The following is a 22,662-nucleotide window of genomic DNA, read 5'->3' on the forward strand; positions in this document are numbered from 1 at the left end:
GAAGCTGGGCCTTTGCCTCCGCTTGCCTGTCTTTTGGAAGCAGCGTGTGAGGGGAGAGTAAGAGCTTGTGATAGTTTATGCAAACTAGACAGATCAGCTGCCTTGAGATCCAGTATCTGTAGCCTAATCCCAGCACTGTAACTGGTTGCCACCACTTGTGATTGCACTGGAACCCTTGTGTGGTAACAAGCTCCTCACAAAAGTCTCCGTCCTCTGGATTGACACGAATGTACCAGGGAAACGAACCTGGGTCCCAAGGACTGCACTCAGCGCTTCTCAGAGGCGAAAAATTCTTGGCAACATAAAAAGAGCCTGTTGCAAAACACTGCACTCAGCTCAGTGTAAGAAACTGGTTGTCCCATTTCCCACCCAGATTTCAGGCACTACCTGAGGAAATGCCTGTCTGCCTCACCATCGCTGCTCACAGCCCCTGGGTGGCGGAGGGGACTGCGGAAGGACTTCTACCTATTTATGAGTCCCTTCCACAAGAGGGCCTGTGGTGGATGCCTTCCCACTCCCACTCGGAGCACGTGGAAGAGGTGTCCCAGGGTAAGACTGCATGGCCAAGGGGTTCCTGACCTGTTAGGAGTTGACAAGCTGCTAAAAGTCTGTGGGTTAGAACCAAAACTGAGCAGTAGTGTAGACAACATCATTTAACGTAAATGCAAATGCTTGAGGTTGGTCTACATGTGATATGCCAGAACAATAGCTGGGGGGGCAAAATTTTTTTTTTTCTTTTCAGAAAAAGCATGCAAACAGTAACAGGAAGTTGTTTGTTTGTTTGTTTGTTTTCTCCTGGTGCTGGCAATGAGCCCTTATCTTGGTGCAGTCTGGAAGCAGAGCTTGCTCTTTCTGGCCATTCTACCTCTGCCTGGGGAGTTGACACAGATGTGGGATTAAGGGTTCTGAGAAGAATCGCGGCTGATAATCGGAAGGAGGGGAGATTAGCAATTGGTGGCTCTGACTTTCTAACACACAAACCTTGCTAGAGACAGATGACCTGTGTGCTGTCTATCTGTCTCCTTTTCCCCATCCTCTGGGCGCCTCTTTCTCCATTTACATAGCCATTGTTTAGGGTCGAATGGATTCCAAGTAAATAATTTAGGATGAAGTGGTCGAGTCATAATATAGAGAAATGAGGACTGGCCTTTGGAATAGTGGATGCTGCAGAGCGAACAACAGAGCTGGATCGTCTGTATCAGTGACGCCATGGGAGCATATTTGGCAGAGGGGGTCGAATAATAGATCAGTTCATCTTCAAAAGTGTAACTGAGTTCCGATATTAATTTTAATCAAGGTCTCTAGGAAGTAGAGGGTGTGTGTTTGTGAAGGAGAAGATAAAGCCACTGCTGAGCTATTCCCAGTTAATTTGCCTTGAGTGGTGCTTCCTGAGGTGGAGGCTTCTGTCACGTGTCAGCTTCCTCTTCATAGAGAAAAACATACAAAATTCGCGTGGGTTTCATGGGATATTTCTCAGCAAGCTGAGAAGGGCCACAGCTTGTTTGTAGTATGAGAGAAGAGAACCTTGTTTGTATTTATGGAGTTCCCGTATGTTTCAGGAGCTCTATGATTTAAGGAGCGATAGAACTACTCAATCTCACAGCCAGTTAGAAGCGAGAGAGCAGAAAGAGAAGCTGTAAAATGCTCAGGTTACTGCTGCCTGTGTGTGTGTGGAAGGAATTCCTTCCCTTTCAAGTCCTTCATGAGGTTCCTGGAGCGAGACAGGAAAACAGCCCAACTACTTAAACAGCTGCTATTATGAAGATGGAAATCTCCAAGATTGCCCAGGGAATGGCCCAATGTGCTGCAGTGCAAACAGAGGTTGGATGTAGGTGAACATCCAATTTAAGGTAATGAAACGTAAGGATAGACTGCAGACAGACGTGGAGTCTAACCAGTGATTTTCTAAGAATTACCTGGACAGCGTTCGTCAGGGATGGTCTAATCCCGTGTGCCAGGCGAGGCCTGGTACAAATACTGGGGATGACAAAAGAGTGAGCTTTGGAGAACCCACCTTTCTCTAAGTCTATTTGGTGTTTGTGTGGACTCGAAATCAAACTCCAAATTCCAGAATTCCCTTAAATTTTAAGATGAAACGTGCTCATGAGCTTAGTTTAGTAGAGATGTATTAACTAGTTTAAGCCTGAAGAGATAGTCATAGGGTAAGGCACCCGTGTGTGGAAGGAAGACAGGGATTAGTGAGATCCCAATAGTCTAATATGAAAACAAGCACTATTGGGGTTTTCCAGGGTTGTTTTGGGTGCATATTCAGCCCCAACCCCTCTCACCCATAATCCGACTGTTACTGCTCTTTCCACTCTGTTACCGCAGACTGGCCTGTTGTTATTACAGTCAGTGATATTTGCAAAGCACAGTCTGGTTTAAAAATGTAGATATATTAGGAAGCAGAACTGCGTAATGAGTCTCTCCCCTGATCTTCTAGGGCAGTTTGCACGCCTTTGTCTGACCTAAAATGTCACGTTTCAAAGCCTTGCTTCATTACGACGGCGCCTGCTCGCCGTAGCTAAGGGTCTGTTAGCAGCCGCGTTATAAATCCCTTCTTGCAGGAGTTTATAATTCGACAGTAAAAGACTGCTCTGGGCTCAAACTTGGCATATAAATCCCCAGCGCAGGAACAATTGTGATTTCTCCCTCCTTTATTTTTTTTGCTTGTACACACACAATTCATTCACTAGGTTTTTACTGTCCCCTTTTGGCACTTAAAAAAGATTAACTGGCTGGGTTATTAATAGCTCAATACCGACTACTGTGTAAATTGATTCCCGGTGTCCATTCAGCCAGCTCTGTTTGACGGATAGAAGTCACTGCTTCACAAACCTGCTGCAAGGCTTCAGTGTGGTGCTGGAAACAGCCCACTGTGGCTCACTGGTCATCCAGCACCTGATCAAAGTGGGGGTCAGAGGCAGCCGTGCCCGCCTCTGGAGAGCCGAAGTGAGCACAGCAAGTGCCGTGTCCTGATCCAGCATGGGGGGAAGCTACGCGTGGCTGCAGACAAAGCTAAAATCCCGTGGCCCCTGCTCAGATCCAGAGGAACATGGAAGAGCCTGAACTACCGTGTGTCCTCAGCATGATTTGGTCTCATCACTCAATCCTGCAGATTGCTGTGAGATCTTCTGATGGGACCTCTGACACCATGAGGAGACTCGGTTGAAACCCTCCCAGCTCAACTGTTTCCTCAGTGAAACTGTGCTTCAGTGACACCAGAAATTTCCTCTTGTTTTTTCTGGTTTACAGAAAATTTTAGTATGGAAAAAGTCATTTAAATTTATTGCCCCTAGAAATTATAGAAAAATGACTTATTTCAGCCTTATGGAAAATGTTGTAGTAACTTCTATTTTTATTGTATTTTAGAATATTTTTATAGGATATATAACATATTTGTACTGTAAAGTCCTTACAACTAAATGAGGGATAACAGACATTTCTACACGTGGAATGCCAAGGTTAAAAATGAGACTTTTACAAGAAATGTTTTGATTCAAGAACTGATTTTAGGCATTTTGTTTTGATCTAGGATTTGGTCCCAGTTACATCATAGCATTTCCTGCCAATCCCCAAAGAGCTTGCTGTGCCCTGTGGTTTTCATTCTTGATCCTGTGTGCCGGTGTTTGCAACATCAGGATCAAGGGCTGCGCTGGCATTAGCGTGTTAAGCAGCAGTAAGTTAAACGTCTTCATTGTTACGAAATCGAGTCACCCCCTGGACTCTCTCATTTCTTTTCCACTCTTCCACCCACTTATGTTTAATGTCTGAAGGCAGCCCAGGGAAGGTCGGTTCCCTTCAGTGCCATTTGTGACTTGGTGTGATAGATTATAGACTGTTCTTGAAAAGATCAGGCCAGGTACCACGCAGCCCAGTGTGAATGACTGGAGAGAGACAGCAGATGACCTCCCCTTGCAGATCGCGAAACCCCTGCATTGGTTTATAGCAGCTCAAAGTTCATCTCTCATCTTTTATCTTCTGCTGGATTATAATCCCATCTGCATGCTCTAATCCAAGGGATTTTCAGCTTCCTGTAACTTCCCCCCTGAGAATGCTGACCTCACTGGCTGGGTCTGTTTGCTCTTGTGTTACTCTGGGGATGCCTGAGCCTCTCTGCAGTGCCTTCAGGTTCTCGGAGTGCCTTGCTCAGACCTGCAGCACCAGTGCAACACATGCAGGCCAGGACAGCTTGTTCCTGTGGGACCCAAGCCTCGTCTGCTGCTTGTACCTTGGCTGTAGGAAATGTCCTGCCAGCCGGGAACCACTGTTCTGCACAGCAAGCTTCCGCATGTTTTATTTCATGCATTTTCTTTCTCATGCGTCAGGAGTAACTTCTAATGATCTCTTTCTTTGCTTAGCATGGCGCACATATTAAAGACGCTCAACAGCTGGTTCTGGTGGGAGAATATCTGGATGCCTATCAATGTCACGTGGGCAGATTTTGTAGACCGTGATGGACTTGTCTTTCCAAAACCACATCAGTTATATGCCACAATACCATATGCTTTTGTACTGCTGATTATCCGATTCTTCAGTGAAAGGTAAGAAATGTAAATGCAACTTTACGCTACTGTTAATCCTCCTTAGAGCTGAAAATTTTTGAAAAGTAGATGTTTTTAGCTCAATGTTCTCATGTGTTTATAAGGGAGGATTCATTGGTGGTTTGCTGGAAAGGTCTAGTACAGGTAATATGGCAGGTGAAGAATTGGGGAGTATTTTCCTTCCAATCTGGAAGGAAAGTATTTCTAGCTAGCTTTTCTAGAACAGCATTTGGATAATTCTAATTATCTCCTTTCATTAGAGATACAATTAACACAAAGCCATTTGCTTTCCTTTTGCTTTTTCCCCTTTGGTGGAAGGGAAGAGGTGTTTATCCTCCAAACGAAACGTCTCCTGTCATTTGGTCCTCACCAGAATGTTTCTGTGAGGCTGACAGATCCCACGTCTAGCTGCAGCAAAACTAGGCAGACTGGAGGTCTCTCAGAGTTTCACGTGAGCATTTTATGCAGATCTAGTAATGCTGATTCTCTTTTTTCTCACTGGCACTGGGAAATGGATTGCTTCTGCAGCTGGAATCCGAGGGGACAGGCAGAAGTTGGCTCCGTGGAAGAAAGCTACAAATATATTAAGATTTGCAGTCCCTTAACTTATTTATTTTTGCCTTTTTTTCTCTGAAAAATGCAATTAGTAGGTTTTTATGATTATTTCAAGACCGAATGAGGAAATTTGGAATGTTGTAAGTTGGACGGACTTAAAACAGGACCAGATAAGATCATTCATGTTAGAGATCAAAAGTAATTTGGATTGTATGTTTCTAACCATTGACAGTGTCTCCTGAGTAAATGCTTGCCCAACTGTGCTGTTGGAAATGGCTTGTGAGAATAATTAGCCCCACATCTGGCCTGCAGGGAGTGTGCCATGAGTGCAGAAAGCTGACCGCTGCTGCGAGTAACACGGAATCAATTGCTGATACCAGCAGGAGTGAGGGGGCTTTTCCAGAAAAGCCTGCCCAAGTGGAAGAGCAAAGCATTTGGCACATCCTGCTGCAATTTGTATGGTGAGGGGAAGAGAAAGAGAGGCCTCGGGTCTCTGGGGGAGCTGCTGAGAGGGACAGGCTAGAGGCCACAAGCTGAATCCAGTGTCTTGGGCAGTGGGGACCTGGTGAAGTGCTAAGTCGCTGCCTGCCACTGGGAGAAAGTATCCCGGTAGTGATCTTCCAGCTCACGTGGAGAGAACATCTGGACTTGTTTCGCTCTCCCTGAATTGTCACTTAACTTCCATATGCCTCTGAAAAACACAAGGACACAAAAATCAGGATCTTTCCTTTAGTTTTATAGCATTTCACAGCCCCTAACTTGAGTCCTTGTGTCTGCTTTCTTGTGTAACTGCTAGTGTGGTGCGATTCTCTCTCGGGATTGGCTAGAAGGAGATTCCTTTCTCTCAGTGCGCTGTGTGTCCTGTGGCAGGTTAAATTGCTTCTGATAGCTATTCTCATGGCAGGGTATGAAGAAAATCAATGGTCTTGTAACTGCGTTGTATTTTAAAAGTTTTTCATGGTATGTCTTTTCAGATACATTGCTGTACCTCTAGCAAAAGCCTTCGGTATAAAGAATGTAAGACGTGTGAAGCCACAGCCTAATCCTGTTTTAGAGAGTTATTTCCGGGAGTGCTCAAAACATCCGTCCCAAGTAAGGATTCTCATTCTCATAGACTAGTTTTGGAAGATCCCAACTCTCACTGTTTCAATCAGTTTATCAGCAGTGACATCATGGGATGAGTTCCAGCTGATTGACAGATGACTTAATTTATTTGGGGTTTAGTTGCTGTTCTGCTGACAAGGGTGTACAGCATCCAAAACAGAAAATACGTTTAAGATGTTTAATTTTCTGGCATGCTGTTCTAGGTTAGACTGTTTATAATATTTTCAGAGAAGATTAGTGTTCCATCTTTAACTCATTCTGCCTGGAGAAAACATCAGCTCGCATCTGTTGTTGGAAAGTGCTATGGTATCTATTGCAAGCAGTAATGTTGGCATGGAAGCCTTTTGATCCGTTATATTGCTGTGTACTTAATCCTGGCTCACGTGAAAAGGAAAAGCAATCTATTACCTTGCTGTTTGTTTTTAAAATTGAGAAAGAAACAAATAGCAGCCAGTGTTTACCATCTCAAAAAATGAGGCAACTTGATTGTTGATGGGAAGCAGGTACGTGGCTGTGAATGGAGCATCAGAAAGGTCACTTACCTGGCCACAGTTATCAAACAATCGCAGCGTCCCTACGCTGTTTTTGAAAAGAAATAGGTGCTTTCCAGTAATGAGGGATATTGATAATTATCGATGTGTGGGACTTTGCTTTCTATCCTTAAGTCTGCTCTTCTCTTACTGGGTCTTTTGCCTGATCCATCAGGAATAGATGTATTTGAGTTCACGTATGAGGTCTTCTCTACGAGGACAAGTATCCTGATCTCTCTGTTTCACACCTGCCTTCTGCACAAGTGCATTTTGAGTCTCTGAAAGGAAGCACAGCATTTTTATACCCATCTCTACATGAGAAAGATTCAGGCCACCTCCTGTAGGTGTCCAGCTTGGGGAGCAGCTGCCTGAGAAAGCATGAGAAGCCTGGCTGGCGATTGAGGGAACCCATCCTCTGTCGAAACAGTGTCATTATTGCTGTGTGGCAAGCAGGGAGCTCCCCCGCCGGCAGCATGGGCTGGACACAGAGGCTCCTGGCACTCCTGAGGCGCCTCTGCTCGCATACCAGAGCTTTCCCCGAGGGCAGGAGGCTAATCGAATTGGACTTCCCTTGGTGGAGGTGGTGCTGCTGCCACCCACCGTTTGCATACTGGCCTTGGGAGAAGGAGCTTCCCCAGGGGTGAGTCAAACCTACCTCCTTTCCTGCAGCAGCCCCAGGGAAGAGCAGCCCACGCTCTCCTCGGGTGGAGGAGAGGGAGGAAGCCTACAGGTGCTGCACGAAGGGGGCACTGAGCACCCAGCAGAGCAGGAGTCCCGCTGCCCTGTGCTTGGTGCGTGCAGCGTGGCTGAGCCGCTTTGCCGCCAGAGCTCGTGTAAAGCAAAGGCACCCGGCTGCGGCACTTGGCTAGATGCATTTTTAGGCAATGCTCTAGTCCTAACTTATTTTTAGGTGTCGAAAGGCAGTCTGGGTTTTGCTCAGTAAGATTAATTGACTTGCCCTGTACCACAGAAGCACATGGGGTTTGAGGACAGAGCTCAGGTCACCTTAATTCCAGGCCCACGTCTCGCCTGCGAGACTTATTTAAATATAATCTCATAGTTAATTAGGTAAGATATTAGATAAAATGTCCATGAGTGGTGATACATGGCACTTCCCCCTTCAGCCCAAGCTCTTGCTTGGCAGCACAAGTTGCACCTTTGGGACTATTGGAAACCACCAGAAAGGCTATAGCACAGTTTGTGCTATATTCATATAAATTCTGCTTTATTCATATAAATTAGTGTCTTGAAAATACAGAGTTTCTGTGAGTGTCACTCAAAAACCAGGAAGCCTGCAAGGTCCCCCCCATGGATAGTTAACGTTAGCAATGTTTTTAAATGAAGACCTTACAATACTGGGAAGCTGATCCGTGAACTACTAAATGGATGAAAATGACATTGGAGTGCATCTTGTTGCTAACACTATTCCATTTTTCACAGTCAGATATTCAAGGCCTTGCCAAAAAGTGCAACTGTACCGTCCGTTTGGTGGAAAAGTGGTTTAGGAGACGGCGAAACCTGGAGATCCCAACAGTACTTCGGAAATTCCAGGAAGCTTTGTAAGAAAAGACAGTGCTTTTGATTATGATGGCTTTGCTGTTTTGAAAAAGCTGATTGAGGTCCTCAGGTGCCTTTTAAGGGGGACCTCATGTCCAGAAAGCTGGGTCTGTTTGTGGAGGGCGATGGGTTGTGGATATACAAATTGAAGAATCTAGTAACATTTCTCCAGAAGGTGTGACTTTAAACGATTAGTTAAGTTTCACCTGAAAAAAACCCAACCTTTAAAATGTTTTAGTTTTCTTTGTTGTGTAATAATGGACTTACCTGTAGGCTCCTGCTACATAGTGCTTAATGAAATCATGCAGAGAACAGGAAGGTATTCTTCTGTCTGCCAGTAATCACAGGGGAACAAAACCGCTCACTCTTATTTACGTATGTACCTGTGCTGTCGTTTCGGGATGCTGCTGTGTGTACAGAAGTCAGTGCAAGAGCAGGAATAGAATAGCTGTCACAGCTTGAACATGGGATGCTGTGCAGAACACGAGCTCAAACAGGCAGATGAGCGTGGGCCATTGACCAATTTTGAGTGGTGATAATGAGCATGTGAAAACTTTCAAAATCTCCTGCCTGTGGATGGAAAACTGGAAAAGCGTTCAAGAGTTGATTGTTCACAATTGTGTGTGAACCTCCCCAGACCTAACCACTTCACTGTTCAACTATTCCAGTGTTATCCAAAATCTCATGCAAATTACCAGTCTCCAAAAGGCTTTACCTGCAGAGCTTCTCCCTTTTGGACACTGGAATGAACTGTACCAGTGTAAGACACTTCCCGTATGTCCTGTGTGTTTAGGTAATTATGTTGGCAAATAATTCACCTCGTTATAGTATTTAACCTCCTTTAGTGTGGATTAGGTTAAGGATTGAGGGTTGAAAGTACAGCAACAAAGGTCAAAGTTGAGTACTTTATCAAGATTATTTGGGTGCGAATGAGTACGATAAGGATTTGGTGATGTTCCCTGGGCGTATATCCAGCTGATAGACACAAATGTGTCTTCAAAGTCTAAGTCAGTCGAGTAAACTCCCCACACAAACCAGCACCCATGGCTTATTTCTGCTGTAGTATTGCGGATCAGTGTTACAAGCAGCAGTAAGATTTCCTGCTATTGATGGAAGTCCTGCGTGCTGTGGATGCGTGTCTCTAGTATTACACAGCCGAAGACTGCAATTAAAACTTGCTTGGCAGCTTGAGTGAGAATGAAGCAAACAGGTTTCTCTTGTGCAACTTTGTGAACCTTGCTCTGGTCTTTGTCAGTGAATTTAATTGGATGTAATTCTCAAGGCAGCACACGAAGAACAGAGCTCTTCAATGCTAGTAGTCAGTGTTAAGAACATTGTGAAATTTTTGAAAGGCTGCAATCTCCAGGATCATTTTTCTGAATCTGAGCTGGGTCTAAACCACGCTTAAGCTATTACTGCTCTTAGCTGTTAAGCAACACTGGGGTGTGGAAAGCCTTTTGCATGAAACCTTTCCTGCCTTAAAAGACTTACTAGCCTTTAGCCTCATCTACCATATTCTTTTTTGTTAGACTTAGTTCAACAGGAAAGATTCCTGCAGTTAAATTGGAAGATCTTGGGCGTAGCTGTTGTTCAGTGCTCGCCCTGATGGCCAGGTTCAGAGCTTTAAAGGCACTTGGGTGAAATTTGGTGAGTTTAGTTTTTGTTCACCAAATTCATAAAGAAGCTTGTCTGAATGCAAAGTGAGGTAGTGCTCTGGCAGTCTTGCACGTATAATGAGTTCATCGGAAGCACTGAATGTTTATTGCCAAGTGTGTTCAATAACTGTTTGTAGGGCTGGGGACCAATGGCACAGTCTTGTTAGGTGCTCCGTGCTTTGGATCTGATTCAGAAACCCACTTACACTTTACAGTCAGAGCAGGATCAGTCTGACTATATCCACTGGACTACTCGCGTTGCCCTTGCTTGAAATAGGAGGCAAGAGGGTGGAATTGGCCCCTGCGTAAAGCCTGGCCCGTGGCAAAGTGTTGGTTTTCCTAGCAAAAAAACTCTGAGCCAGGTATTACTTGTGGGTTCCACTCTCCTTTCATTTGCTCTCCTGATGTCCACCGTGTACTTCTGAATTTTTCTGCCTGCACGGTGGGTGTTCTGAAGTGTTATTTTCAAATCACCCAAGGAAAGATGCTTGAAAGTTGAGAATTAAAGTTATTGTTTCTTAGCAGTGCAGCAAGTGGCAATTTTATAATTGTTGTCTTGACTTCTTCTACAAGCAGGAGACACATTACCTTGTCTAGCCTCTGCCATTCCGTGTCCTCATCTTTTGTTTGTTTGTTTGTTTGTTTCTCTTGTAAAATGCTGGCTCGCTCTTTGAACATCCCATTCCTTCACCTGAGATATCAGCCTCCAGGTAACGTAGCGCTCCGAAGGGAGGGGCTGCTTTACCAGGCAGGTTCTTCTCATCCTCTCTCATAGGGCACTTCATTAGCGTCTGCCAAAGACCCCAATCTCGTTTTTATACCTCTCTCAATCCATTAGTTCAGTACTCTTCTTGAGGCGCTCTCTCCTTTTCAGCCAGTTCAGGTTTTCCGGGAGGCTGTTTGCTGCTCTCCTCTGGGATACCTCTTGTTCTCTAGAATGTTCTCACCAAGTCTGGGGCCCTGTGCCTGTCCTGTGATCACGACCTTTCTCAGCATGTGAAGTCCTACAGTGTTTTGCTACTGAACTTGACGAGCTGCTCTGGGAAAGATCAGGCTTGTTCCTGACAAGGGGAAGAGTGGAAAGGAAGTTTTCCATCACCTGGAGAGGAGGGAGTGGGAAAAGTCCCACTGAGTCTCCAGCCGCACCCAGTCCCAGGGACAATACCTCCCACACAGGCTCCAGAGTCGTTACCACGCTGATTGCTGGCTCCAAATCACAGCGTCCTGCTCTGACATATAAGCAACAACATAGTTTGCTAAGATGCACAAAATACACAACAATGTGTTTGCCCTTTACTGACTTATCAGATTGGTGGAAGTTTTATCTGCCGTGATGGATATCCGTTTCAGCCACAGAGAGCTTACATCAGGCTAAATGCCGGCACACCTAGTCAGAGACTGAGGTTTATACTTAGTTCAGACCTCTGTAGCGAGACATAAACTAGCCCAGCTGCTGTTGTTAAAGCTTCACGGGGCTGCCCTGTTGGCAACAGTCGGTGTTAAGAGAGATCAAAAGAAATTAACCCAACAACTGAAACAAGTCACTGTTGGTGCTCACAGTGCTCAGTGTTTGATCGAGTAAGAAAGTACATGCCATGTGGCTGAAAGACCTTCTGGAGTCAGGGAAGTGCGAGGCGTTCTTAGTCCACTGTGAGTATTCTACAGGGATTGATACAGCAGGAACGGTTGGTGTTATCAAACGTTTTTGAGGGATTTATTGCATTTGCTGTGGTTGTTCTCTTGATCAGGTCACGTCTGGCTGGAAAATCACTATAATCACAATCAAGATACCCCTCTGTGACAGTGTAAAATAAGTTACTGCTTTAGCAGTTAGTCAAAGCTTGAGTATTTTAATATTAACTATATCCCAATTATTAATACGTGACAGGCTCCCATGTAGAGTGTGAGGAACATGTATGTGAAGATTGTCTGTATACACAACGATTTGCAGTAATTCTGGGTCAGGACAATGTCTATAGAAAATACACTGCCTGGTTCTTATTTTTTCATTCAATTTTGCAGCTGGCGATTTTCATTCTATCTCACGTCCTCCATCGTTGGATTTATTTTTCTCTATGATGTAAGTTAATCTTTTAAAGGATTGATATTCTTATATTTTTAAGAAAGTAAGAACTGATTTCTACAACTTCTTGAAGCCCATGGAAAGACTCAGTGGTTTCAGAGGCTCTTTGGGTTCAAATGTTCGATGTATGTCATCATGATGATAGGCTGCAATATGCACTGAGGTTTTATTTAATTTTAAAATTATCTTTTGAACTTCTTCGATAAAGTAATTTGAGTAATCAGTATCTTTAAGGCAATTTTTGTTAACCTACAAATGCATCACATGGCCGTGTTTGTCTCGAAGGAGGCCACAAACCTTTTCTGGCAGCACTTTTGGGGGTCAGAAAGCAGTGTATTTCACAGCTAATTATTGATGTGTTGCTGCTGAGGCAGAAGTTGGGAATCGCAGAAAGGGTGCTGCTGTAACTGTGGGAGCGCTGCCTTGGGTGCTGTTAATGTTGCTTCTGAGCAGCAGAAGAGTTCTTAGTGTCCACCTTCATCTGGTTCCTCTCCCTAAACACTGTTTGCATCGTGAACCAGTGGTGCGTGTGGCTGGTGAACACAGCAAAATCTGATCACTGCGGCAACATATCTGGAGTAATTGCAGCAGTAAAATACACACCCACTGCTTTGGAGGATGAAATGTTAACCTGGAATGTTTCAGGTGTCCTAAAAAGAAGCCAAAAAGCTGGGACCAATATAATACATCTGAGATGTAAGATCCCTTTTGAAATTGGTGGAAAATATCCAGACTATAGCTTCTTAGCCTGTTCCACTTGGAGAAATTTTAAGTATTGAATGCTGTGAGTTAAGATGACTAATTGTTGCTCAGCTGATCAGTCTCTGAATCATGTCTTCCCCAGAAACCGTGGTTTTACGACATATGGCAGACGTGGGTTGGCTATCCGTTTCAGGTGAGCTTTTTGGCATCAGGCCGTTGGCCTCGACGTTCCAGGTATTTCCCCACTGGAAGGGGTAACGCGCAGAAGCACTTCTCCCCCCGCAAAGGGCACCACCGAGAGAGGTGTGGCCCCAAAGCCTTTTGCCCTCCTCTGGTAGCTCTTGCACAATGGTTGTAGGACTTCTCCGTGATCTGCCTGTGCCTCAGCCCTCCAGCCAGCCCACTGCTATTCCCACCGTCCCAGGTTACCAGTCGTGCACAGCTGGTGCTGTCTGTGCTGCGGGTTTCAGCGCGGATCCCCTCAGCTTGCACCAGGCCTGGCAGTGCTACGGTCCACTGCAGAATCGCATTATGTGGAGGGTTATGCTGAGCAGCCAGAGCACTCTGTGCCTGCTGGACCCTGTTGCTCGGTAGTGCAGGTCGAGGCAGTGCTGCAGTGATTTTAGTTGGTTTGACATAATGTGAGTCCTGGCTCTGCGCATCTCCTCTCGATGCTCTGCCTGTTCCCAATGGTCACAAGGCTCTTGTTTCTTCCTAAAATATTTTACTAACTCACATAACAGCTGAGCAACTGCCTTCTTGCCCGTGTGCCAGAAGATTGTATGTCCCCCCGCTTCCTATTTTTATAAATTTGGCCCATCACACTGCCTCCTTGTTCCTGTCCTACTCAGGTACCAAGAATGAAAAGGATCCTGCCTCCCACCTGAGTTTTCCCAGCCTCTCTTGCTCTGATGGCCAAGCCTGCTTCCTGCCACCTGGGAAAGGTGTCGGACCAAGGGAGGAGCCAAGCACAGCGCCTAGCCCTAAGCAGATGCTTAGGATTTTAGCATAAATAGCTGACATCTTGGTGCTGGAATGTGTGAATGTTTATAATGCTAATTGTTCATCAAAATGGAAGGCTTGGCATTTGTTTGTAATTAAATGCAGGAGCACGCTGCGTGTAGTTCCCTAACAAAAACATAGGAGAAAGCATGCGAAAATTCAGAGGTGGGGGAGGAACTGCGGAAACCAAGGGCTTGGTCTGAGTAAAGGTTAAAATATTTGGCTCCCAGAACATCTTTCTTAATGAAGCCCAGGACATGGATTTAATTTAGTTTAATTTTTAAGCAAGGCTCAACAGAGGACCAAAAGAAGTGGGGAAAGGAAAATCGAAGTCATTTCACTTGGCATTTTCTTTCTGCTCTTCTCAGTTAACTGTGTTTTTCTTCACGACAGAGTCTGCTGCCATCCCAGTATTGGTACTACATGGTTGAGATTGGGTTTTACTGGTCTCTCTTATTTACGCTTGGGATTGACAACAAAAGGAAGGCAAGTGGTGCTGCTGGTTTGTGGCTCGAACCGCGTTCGCGGGGGAGCGCGCTGCGCTGGCTCTGGGTTGGGAGCAGCCGCAGGAGGGCAGCACCAGTCTGTCCCTGGCAGACCCGCGCTCCTGGCTGCCAGGGCTCCCCGCTGTGTCACAGGTCCTGCCTGCCGCCTCAGCCGCACTCGGGCCCTCGAGGACTGTGCTTGCCTGGCACTACCTTTTTTTTTTATTATTATTATTTTTTCCCCCTCCTTCGCAGGATTTTCGGGCTCATGTCATCCATCACTTGGCAGCCATCGGGTTGATGAGTGGCTCGTGGTGTGGCAATTATGTGCGTATTGGAACACTGGTGATGTTTGTGCACGATACTGCGGATTTCTGGCTCGAGGTAACCCTGCTCTCCATCTCTTTTTAGGTTTTTGGGGGTTCTTTTTGCTTGTTGCCCAAGTTATGTTCAGTGACATTTGAATCATTTTGCCAGAAGTTTCCTACAATCCCTTATCCCTGCATGTCTTCACCAATTCATGAGCTGTAAGATTAAAAAGCACTTCCAGATAATTTAAGCTGACGCTCTGTTACAGAATCCCTTCTGAGAAAAGAGCAGAAGATAAGTTCTTCAGAATGGGGACCAGAAATACAGCTGCCTCCCTGGAATATTCTCGTTTCACTGTTAAAATCAGACCAAGTTGGCTAGCCTGTGAGCAACTTGTCATGTTACCAGTTCTCAAGCAAATTTAGCAGCCAGGATTTTGGCTGCTTCTCCAAACTGGCTCAACTTTGCCAGCATTCACACCCCTGTGTTGACCCAAGGGGTACATCTGCATTACACACTCCTGGCTGGAGACACTCAAGCTGTCCTTGAACAAGATATCACAGATATCTACTGGCAGGAGAAACGTTTCTTCCCCTGGGCTGAAGGGGAAGTCCCTTCCCTCAACCAAATATGAGTGTTTAGAAATGTTTAAGCAGCGTCCCGCTCTGCACACAGCACTGCGGTCGCAGAGAGTTGCTGCTGGGTTGTTTGGAAGATGAACACACGCTGTGTTTCTTTCCGTGGAGTTATCCTGAGCTTAAAACACCAAGATTGGCAGCATAGTTTCACCACCTCTTTTGGTGGCAGTGCCAGCGTGAGCAGCCCTTGTAGGCTGTTGTCTGTCACTGTTTCTGCTCCTGATGCTCCATCCATTGTGTTGGAACAACTCATTGTGGGCTCTTGCAGATTACATACGCTTTTTTTTTTTCTGAGTTATTTTTAATCCTGAACTGCTCTGTGATCCATTTAACTGTGCGGCCTTAGGACAGGACTCAGATGACAACTGCAATTGGGCACCACAATAACTTAATTCAGCCCTGCCACCCAAAAAAAGGGAAAAGTTCATCAAGCTGCTGTTTAAAACCGAGGCTTGGCTGAAGCTTTGCTCTCACCTGAGAACAGCAGTTTCATTCAGCAGTGCCCAGGGTGGTTCCTCAGTGAAGCCTGGAGAGCTGAGCAGCTCACCTAGGGGAGAAGCAGCAATTACAGTCTTTAATAGCAAGACAGGGACCAACATTAGGATCTCCAGCTCTCAAAGAGGAGGACACAGAGAAGGGTCAGTGACAGGCATGCACCAGAATGGGGTCATGAGCATGCAGATGTGGCCGGCAGCTTCTCTCTGGCTCAGCCCGTTCTCAATCTGGAACAGGAATGAGGGATTACCTCTGTTTTCAAGAGCACTTTGTGTTTTCGTGACACGTCCGTGTTCTGATGGGAGAGCTGATCTTTAGGCCTTTGATGCAGAGTCCTTTCCTTTAAGATGAAAGGAGAAATATAAACAGCGAATCTGTTCTGATACTGCTTTATGAGGTATCAGTAAAATGATTGCTTTACATGTCAAACAGGGAGGAAATTTTCTTCCTGCTTAGGTGGAAGATGAGTCCTTGTTTATGAAAATGCCGAAAGGAATTTATTTCAGAGAATATTTGTAATATGTTTGATGGGTTTTATTCAATGCAGGCAGCCAAAATGTTTAATTACGCTCGCTGGGAGAAAACCTGCAATATGCTCTTTATCATCTTTTCTATCGTATTCTTCATCACAAGAATCATCCTGTTCCCCTTCTGGTAAGCAATGTTTATTGTAGTCACAGGCTTTTATGTCATTCCCATTTCCATTGAGAGGTCAGGATTGGTTGTGGGGGGAAAAGGAAAGGAATGGATTGTACTTGAGAGAGCAGAAGCAGAACTTCCAGTAGTGTTGGCTGCTAAAGGCCAGTGAGGAGAGCTGACAAAACCACTAATTTGCTTTAAAAATGTAATTTAAAAATAGCTTTAAAACAAAAATACGTGAACCTAAATAAAGGCTTTTAAGTATTTTTTCACTTATTTTTGTAAACTGTAGTTAAATGCTATGAGCTTCTGCGTTTTCAAGGGGATTGAGCTACTTAACTAGGAATCATTTTCCCTTTGTTCCACCCCCCCTGCTGTCGCTGCACAGTCAGAGTACAGTGTAATGCCTACATGATGGTAGGAATGGTAGTTAATTTTTTGCAGAGCCTGCTTGTTGCTACCTGGTTCTGAGGTAGTGCCTCATCTCACTTACACAAGAAGCATCCAGAAAAGTGAAGGTGAACCAATTAATTTATGAAGTCAATGCGAATATATCATCGATTGCTAAATACTCGCAGGGCTTGGAGTGCTGTGATTTATTCTGCTTTGGAGTATCCACGCGGGTGCTTAGTGTGCTTAATGCTTAACACGTTTAGCTTTTAAAAAGTGTTTACTGTGTTTCATACTCGCCGTTTCACTGACTTGCTCTAGTTTGCCTTCCTGCCCCTCCCTGCATTTGGACAAGTCCTTAGAGACTGGAGCCAGTTAATTTAATAATTCTGAGCGTTGATTAACACAAGGTTTTAATTTCCTGTAGTATTTTCTTTCATAAATGCTGGTGTCTCTTATTGTTACAAGTTTATTAACTATACCAGCAATCTCATTATTTTGCTTCACTGAGTTTCTTGTTCTTGAGCTTGGAAGCAAAATCTGATGAGATTAAAGGGACTCAGAAAGCCCCGAATAATGTAGTAGTAGTGGCGAATTCTGAACATGGACAAAACTTAGGGTAATTAACAAAAAGCCCTGTTGCAAAGCCCGTAGGATTTTCCCTGGAGTGTGGATTTCAGATTAGGAGGAGTTTGCATTAAAAAAATGGCATAGGCAGTCTCTGAGTCACATACTCTCTAGACCACACAGAGCTCAAGATTTTTAAAAATGGGATTTTTTTTCCTAACCTTATTTAGAATACTTTCATGCAAGACTCGAATTACTCATCTTCTGAAGTCTTGTATTTCAGTAGAGATGCATAATCTAGTTAAGACAGGACTTGTTAATTAATCTGTCATCTTTGCAGAGCTTTTTAATGTTTTGTTGAAGTAATTAATGAGTTTGGAATGTGAAATTAGAAATAGTTGTAAATAGCATAGAGAAGAAATCTTGCACCATGACAGTGACCTTTATTTTTTAGGATTCTTCGCGCCACGTTGTATCAGCCTACATACTACTCCACGACTCCTGTCATAGCATATTTCTTATTCAATGGGCAGCTATTGGTCCTTCAAGGCTTGCATTTATATTGGGGTTACTTAGTACTCAAGAGTTTGAGAAGGTTCATTTGCTTAAAGGTAAGTGATTTTTGCGATTTTGTTATACAAACAAACCATGTGAAGTATCAAACAGACGCTAGTACCTCCAATAGCTTTACTCGGAAACCCAAAAGGAGAGGAGGGGTGAGTAAGGAGATCTTTAAATACTGCAGAAAGCTTGTAGTCAAAGTTTTTCCGGTTTGTTTGTCTAAATCTGACATCAGCTAAACTTGAACGCTGGTTTTGGATGAAGAAAACCATGTGAAGCTGATCTGGTTATTATGAGACAATGAAATCCTGTCGTATTCAACTGGAGCAGAGAAGCAGTGCAAGTCTGGTGCTGCCATAATCTGCTTTTACTTTGTAGAGAAAACTCATGTGGCAAAAAGCTACGGAGAAAATTTTGCTTCCATCTAGGTCTCATTTGATTGCCTGAAGTAGTAACGTTTTCACAAGGTCTCTTGTCACAGAGTGTGCAGGGTAGGTAAAATATTTAGCAAAAAGCATTTAGAAGGATTTTGGGGAGTGTCTGTCTGTTGAGACTTGTCATAAGCATTTACAGGAATATTTCGCTAGTCAAGGCGAAACTTAAGTTGTGCTCTTAAATGGTACTTCTTGAGGATCAAGATGCAAAAACTTAATCAAGCTGACTCTGTCCTTTTATCTGAAGCAGTTAATGCTTAAGAAGCATCTTAAGGAAAGAGAAACATTCCTTTCTACCTGTATTTAATTGTTGTTTGACCGATAACAGAACCCATCCCATATTATTGGATTCCTCCAAATCCTGTGCAATGAACAGCTGGATATCATAGGGAGACCCAGTATCTTCTCTAGAAGAAAGCTGCAGTTACAAACCCAGCCCTCGTGAGCAAATCACTGCACATAAGGAACAAAGCTGTAGAAGTGGCTTGTGTTGTTCTGCCTCCAAACCGTGCTTCTGTGTTCCCTTAGACACTGGAAAGCTTGTGTTTCTTGTATGTCGCATACCTCTGCTAGATTACGTACAAAATTGTTTCTGATCTGGCTTACTGAGCGTTAAAGTTCACTTCTCACTTTCTTTTTCGATGCTGGCCTGGTCTCTGCACTGTTCTCGCACAATCTTCTGGTGAAACCAAGAGGGACGTCCCTCTGCATTGCAGCTAAGAGAAAGGCTTTGGCATGGTTCTCCATCGACGCTGGTTGAGGTTATGAGAGTACAGCGCAAGAAGGTCTTCAGGCACGGTGGTGGAGAGGACATTGCTAGGCCAGCTATATAAGGCCATTCTGCCCTGCCTGCTCTTCTATGCCTTTGTAAGGGGGAGAACTGTTTTATTTGGAGATAAGAGCTTTTTTGCATTAGTCATTGCTAAAAAATGGGAAAGCATCAAGCCTGCATCTCTCCCGTGGATTTTTGATTCCTTATTCAGCTCTCTGAGAAGCTGGTTTCCAAAGAACATTTTCAGTGGCAGCAGCCGCAGCCCTAGCCCTTTTCAGTCTGGATGACTTCAGCTGGCTTGCATGTGCAGCCTGTTTTCCATAGCGGTGGCAAACTTGGCTGTGAAAGCAGCCAGCGCCTCCAAAGCTGTAAAGGCGACGTTGAAAAGAATGGTGTTTGCAAGGCAGCGTTTTCATACCAACATACTTGTTACAGACGCGCTCCTCCACACAAATAGCTGTTGCTATTTTAGTGAAATACCCGTAAACCATCATCCTTGTGTTAGAAGGGTTTTGTTTCTCTGCCCAAGACTTTTAAAGTTTTCATTCAGAAAACAGGCAATTTTTGACAGTTTTCTCGAAGCAGCAGTTAGCTACTTCAGACGGAAAAACGAAGTCATGATGTAACTGGGAGTAGGGACTGATGTTGTTGTTTAACTGAAGGAAGCTCTGAGCGTAGCAAAGGTATGAGGAATTTTTTCAGTGCCCTCTGAGCCTTGAGCCAGCCTGGGTTGTTGGGGTCACCAGTGAAAACCACTATAGCACAGCAGTTAACCTCTCTAGCATCCGTCCAGGGACAGGGTCTCCCCTGGCTCTACCCTTCTGGACCACATCATTGCACTGATCAAAAGTCAGGGGCTTGAACATGTTCATTCTCAGTGGGACGTGCTGTTGTCTCCTGTGAAAGGACAGGTTAAAGGACTTGCCTAAGTCAGACGAGAAAGGTGGGACTCAGTGGGGAAAGTAAACAGGAAGGCCCAAGTCTCCAAGGTGTCACGTACCCACCAAGTCCCCTTTGCTGTTATTCAAAGGGTCACGTGGAGCTGTGTCACATCTGGCTTGGAGCTGTGGGTCAAGATTTGATACATTTATCTCCAGACTGTCGCAGGAGGCGTAAAGGTAGAGATTAATACAGAAATTACGTGGAGCACTGCAGGCTTGTGAGCTGGTAGCTTCTTCCGTACTCTCTTCTTCCCCCTCAGGAAGAGATGGCTTTTGTCTGCAGCCGGCTGGTCAGAAGCTCTTCATCTCAGGTGTCACCTCCCTTCTGCACTAATAAAGGGGACCATTATCCTCAGTCCTCTGGGAGAATTGCTCAGCCAACTGACTTGCTTCAGCAAAAATGAACTTGGACTAAAACTCTTGTGATTTTGCTGCTCCCAAATACTGCAGCCAGAGATGAATAAAAATAAGGAGGAAGGAAAGAAGGAAGAAGATGACCTTGCTCTGTCCCTCTGTGTCCTGCTTTCTCAGGCGTGGTAGTCTCCGGCACCAGAGCAGGTAGCGCATTGCAGCACTGGTCTCCAGGGTCGTGGGTCTTGTGCTACCTTTCCTCTGGCCCAGAAATGCCCTCACAAGGGCAAATTCCGCATAGACAAGCTGAGCTGTACTCAGCTGCTTTGCATTAAGAAGCTTTTTATTTTCTACGGAGGTAAACTTGAGGGGACAGGAGTATTACGTATTTTAAATCAAAGTTTGTTCTTATTTCTGGAAAATACAAAAATACCCAATAAGGAACCCAAAAGTCCCTTCTCATGCGACATTTTGTGACCCTGTACATAAGATACACGCAGGTAGGAAAAGCCCTTTGATGTCAGACCTGTAGCCATGTATCTTAGATGAGTTCTGCTGTGAGAGGAAGAAGGACATTCTTCAGCGTAATTTCTTTTCAAGTTAGGTCAGGCAATTGCAATGTTAGCTGCTGGCTGCCATCTTGATGTCCAAGGCCTTTTGTTGCTAGGAAACCGCCTGTGTTTCTGTAATATTGTTCAATTACATGGTTAAATTACCCACTCGTATCAAGTTTCAAGCACCGCTGAAACATGTCTAGTCATCATGTCTGCACATATGAGAATATTTTAGGAAAATTGAAAAAACATATAGAGAAGTATGTACATGTGCACTGATGTAAAATACCTCGCCAGGAAAACCCCGTGGAGATTAAACGTTTTATTTCCAAGGTCAGAAAAAGGGAGCGAACGACAGCAGCTTACAGCCACGTTATTATGGCAAATTAAGGTGTAAAATACATGTTAAAACTATTGCACTCTGAGTTAAGGTTCTGAGACTACAGTGCTTTAAGTCTTGCAAAATACATGTAAGTTGTAGGAAATGGGCACGATGTCCATGTGACTCAGATACTTCAGAGCTGGTGCAAAGTCCATTAACGGCAGAAGATGATGGCGGGTTTTTAACTGTAAAGTGTCCAGGAATATGTTTTCTTTCTCTTTTAATTGTTTTGTCACCGTTAGCCTGCCTTCAAGTAAGGCAATGAGCTTCTGCCTGATGGTCACTGTTTTTTAGGAGGCATAAGCTGCAGTTTTATTTGATTCATTGTTGGTTCTTTCCTCTTCCTGGAGCAGAAAAGACCCTGCAATGCAGTAGAGCAGACTTTCGGACTTGTGTTCTTTAAAAAAAATTAGCTGGTGCCAGTTTAACTTTCTTTTCTTCATTCTTTCTTAAATGCTGGTACTAGGATGCCAGTAGAGAAGTGGTCAGCCACGTAAAGACTCTTTGGATGAGTTTCTCCCCTTCCTCTATCAAAAGAAGACACAGAGGCCGTGCTACCTGCTCCTGGCAGATGCCTTTAGCAGGGCTTCGTCTGAGGCTATTCAGACTCATCTCAGCTTCTGCAGAACTTCCCTTCCATGGGACCCTTTTATTATTTTTCCCATTGTTTGTTTGTGTTTGATCTGTATTTGCATCAAACAAAACTTTTAATAATTCATTTGAACTTTATATGTACTTTGTAACCACGTGGGTCCTGGGATATGGGATTTCAGGGCTGAACTTGGGTGAGAATCTTCTTGCTCATGAAACACATGCCCATGGCACGTTGTTTAAAGCCATGGGGTGTTTGTTGGTTTGCAGGTCCTTTAAATGTTTCCACATGGAAGTACAGACTTCTGTATGACAAAATTAAGTCACTAACGCTTGCTTTGATTTCCTTATTTGCCGTTAGAATCAGACCTGTGTCCTTTAGAACTAGACCATGGATCCACAGTGGTTAAAACCTTGTGCTTTATCTTTATGAAAGGAGGGGAACTCCCCAGGTTCACCCGGCAGTGCAGGGGTGGAACACTTTGCTGTTCCGACAGCTGGGGCAGCGCTGACTTTCTCATTGAACTCTGCAATGACTTGAGATATTTAATCCTAAACAGAAATCTTAGTTTGAAAACTAGAGAGAGGAAAAAAGCTCTGTGTAACATGAAGGTAGAATGACCTCTGAAGAGATGATGTGCCAAACCAGATCGAGCGTTCATGTGCTGAGCCGTGTGCTGTTGGGTGTGTGCTAGAGACACCATAGGTGAGCTGAGCCTGATGGCTCCCAACTAATAAACTCTGACAGGCTGCAAAGGGTCATCACATGAACCTGATCACACACAACTGTGTGGCGCTTCCCTACCTCGTGCAATTACTGG

At 44.6% G+C, this 22,662-nt stretch overlaps 1 protein-coding gene across 1 annotated transcript; it reads left to right on the forward strand.

Annotated features, from left to right (window-relative positions):
- The first annotated feature begins 4,362 nt into the window (after positions 1–4,362).
- Positions 4,363–19,988, forward strand: CERS3 (ceramide synthase 3). Its single transcript, XM_010139444.1, has 10 exons — positions 4,363–4,544; positions 6,074–6,191; positions 8,174–8,292; positions 11,968–12,025; positions 12,873–12,923; positions 14,126–14,218; positions 14,473–14,601; positions 16,207–16,313; positions 17,710–17,866; positions 19,929–19,988. The coding sequence occupies exons 1-10, from the start codon at positions 4,363–4,365 to the stop codon at positions 19,986–19,988; spliced, it is 1,074 nt and encodes a 357-aa protein (XP_010137746.1).
- The last annotated feature ends 2,674 nt before the right edge of the window (positions 19,989–22,662 follow it).

Source organism: Buceros rhinoceros, unplaced genomic scaffold, assembly GCF_000710305.1.
Source record: "Buceros rhinoceros silvestris isolate BGI_N320 unplaced genomic scaffold, ASM71030v1 scaffold25037, whole genome shotgun sequence".
In the NCBI taxonomy this organism is placed as follows: domain Eukaryota; kingdom Metazoa; phylum Chordata; class Aves; order Bucerotiformes; family Bucerotidae; genus Buceros; species Buceros rhinoceros.

What these genes read in the sequence shown, in the direction of transcription:
- CERS3 (XM_010139444.1), top strand. Translation starts at nt 4,363, where the DNA reads ATGGCGCACATATTAAAGACGCTCAACAGCTGGTTCTGGTGGGAGAAT. An exon ending in GGGTTGGCTATCCGTTTCAG is followed by an intron (nt 12,924 to 14,125) that starts GTGAGCTTTTTG and finishes TCTTCACGACAG; the next exon opens with AGTCTGCTGCCATCCCAGTA. An exon ending in ATCATCCTGTTCCCCTTCTG is followed by an intron (nt 16,314 to 17,709) that starts GTAAGCAATGTT and finishes TTTATTTTTTAG; the next exon opens with GATTCTTCGCGCCACGTTGT.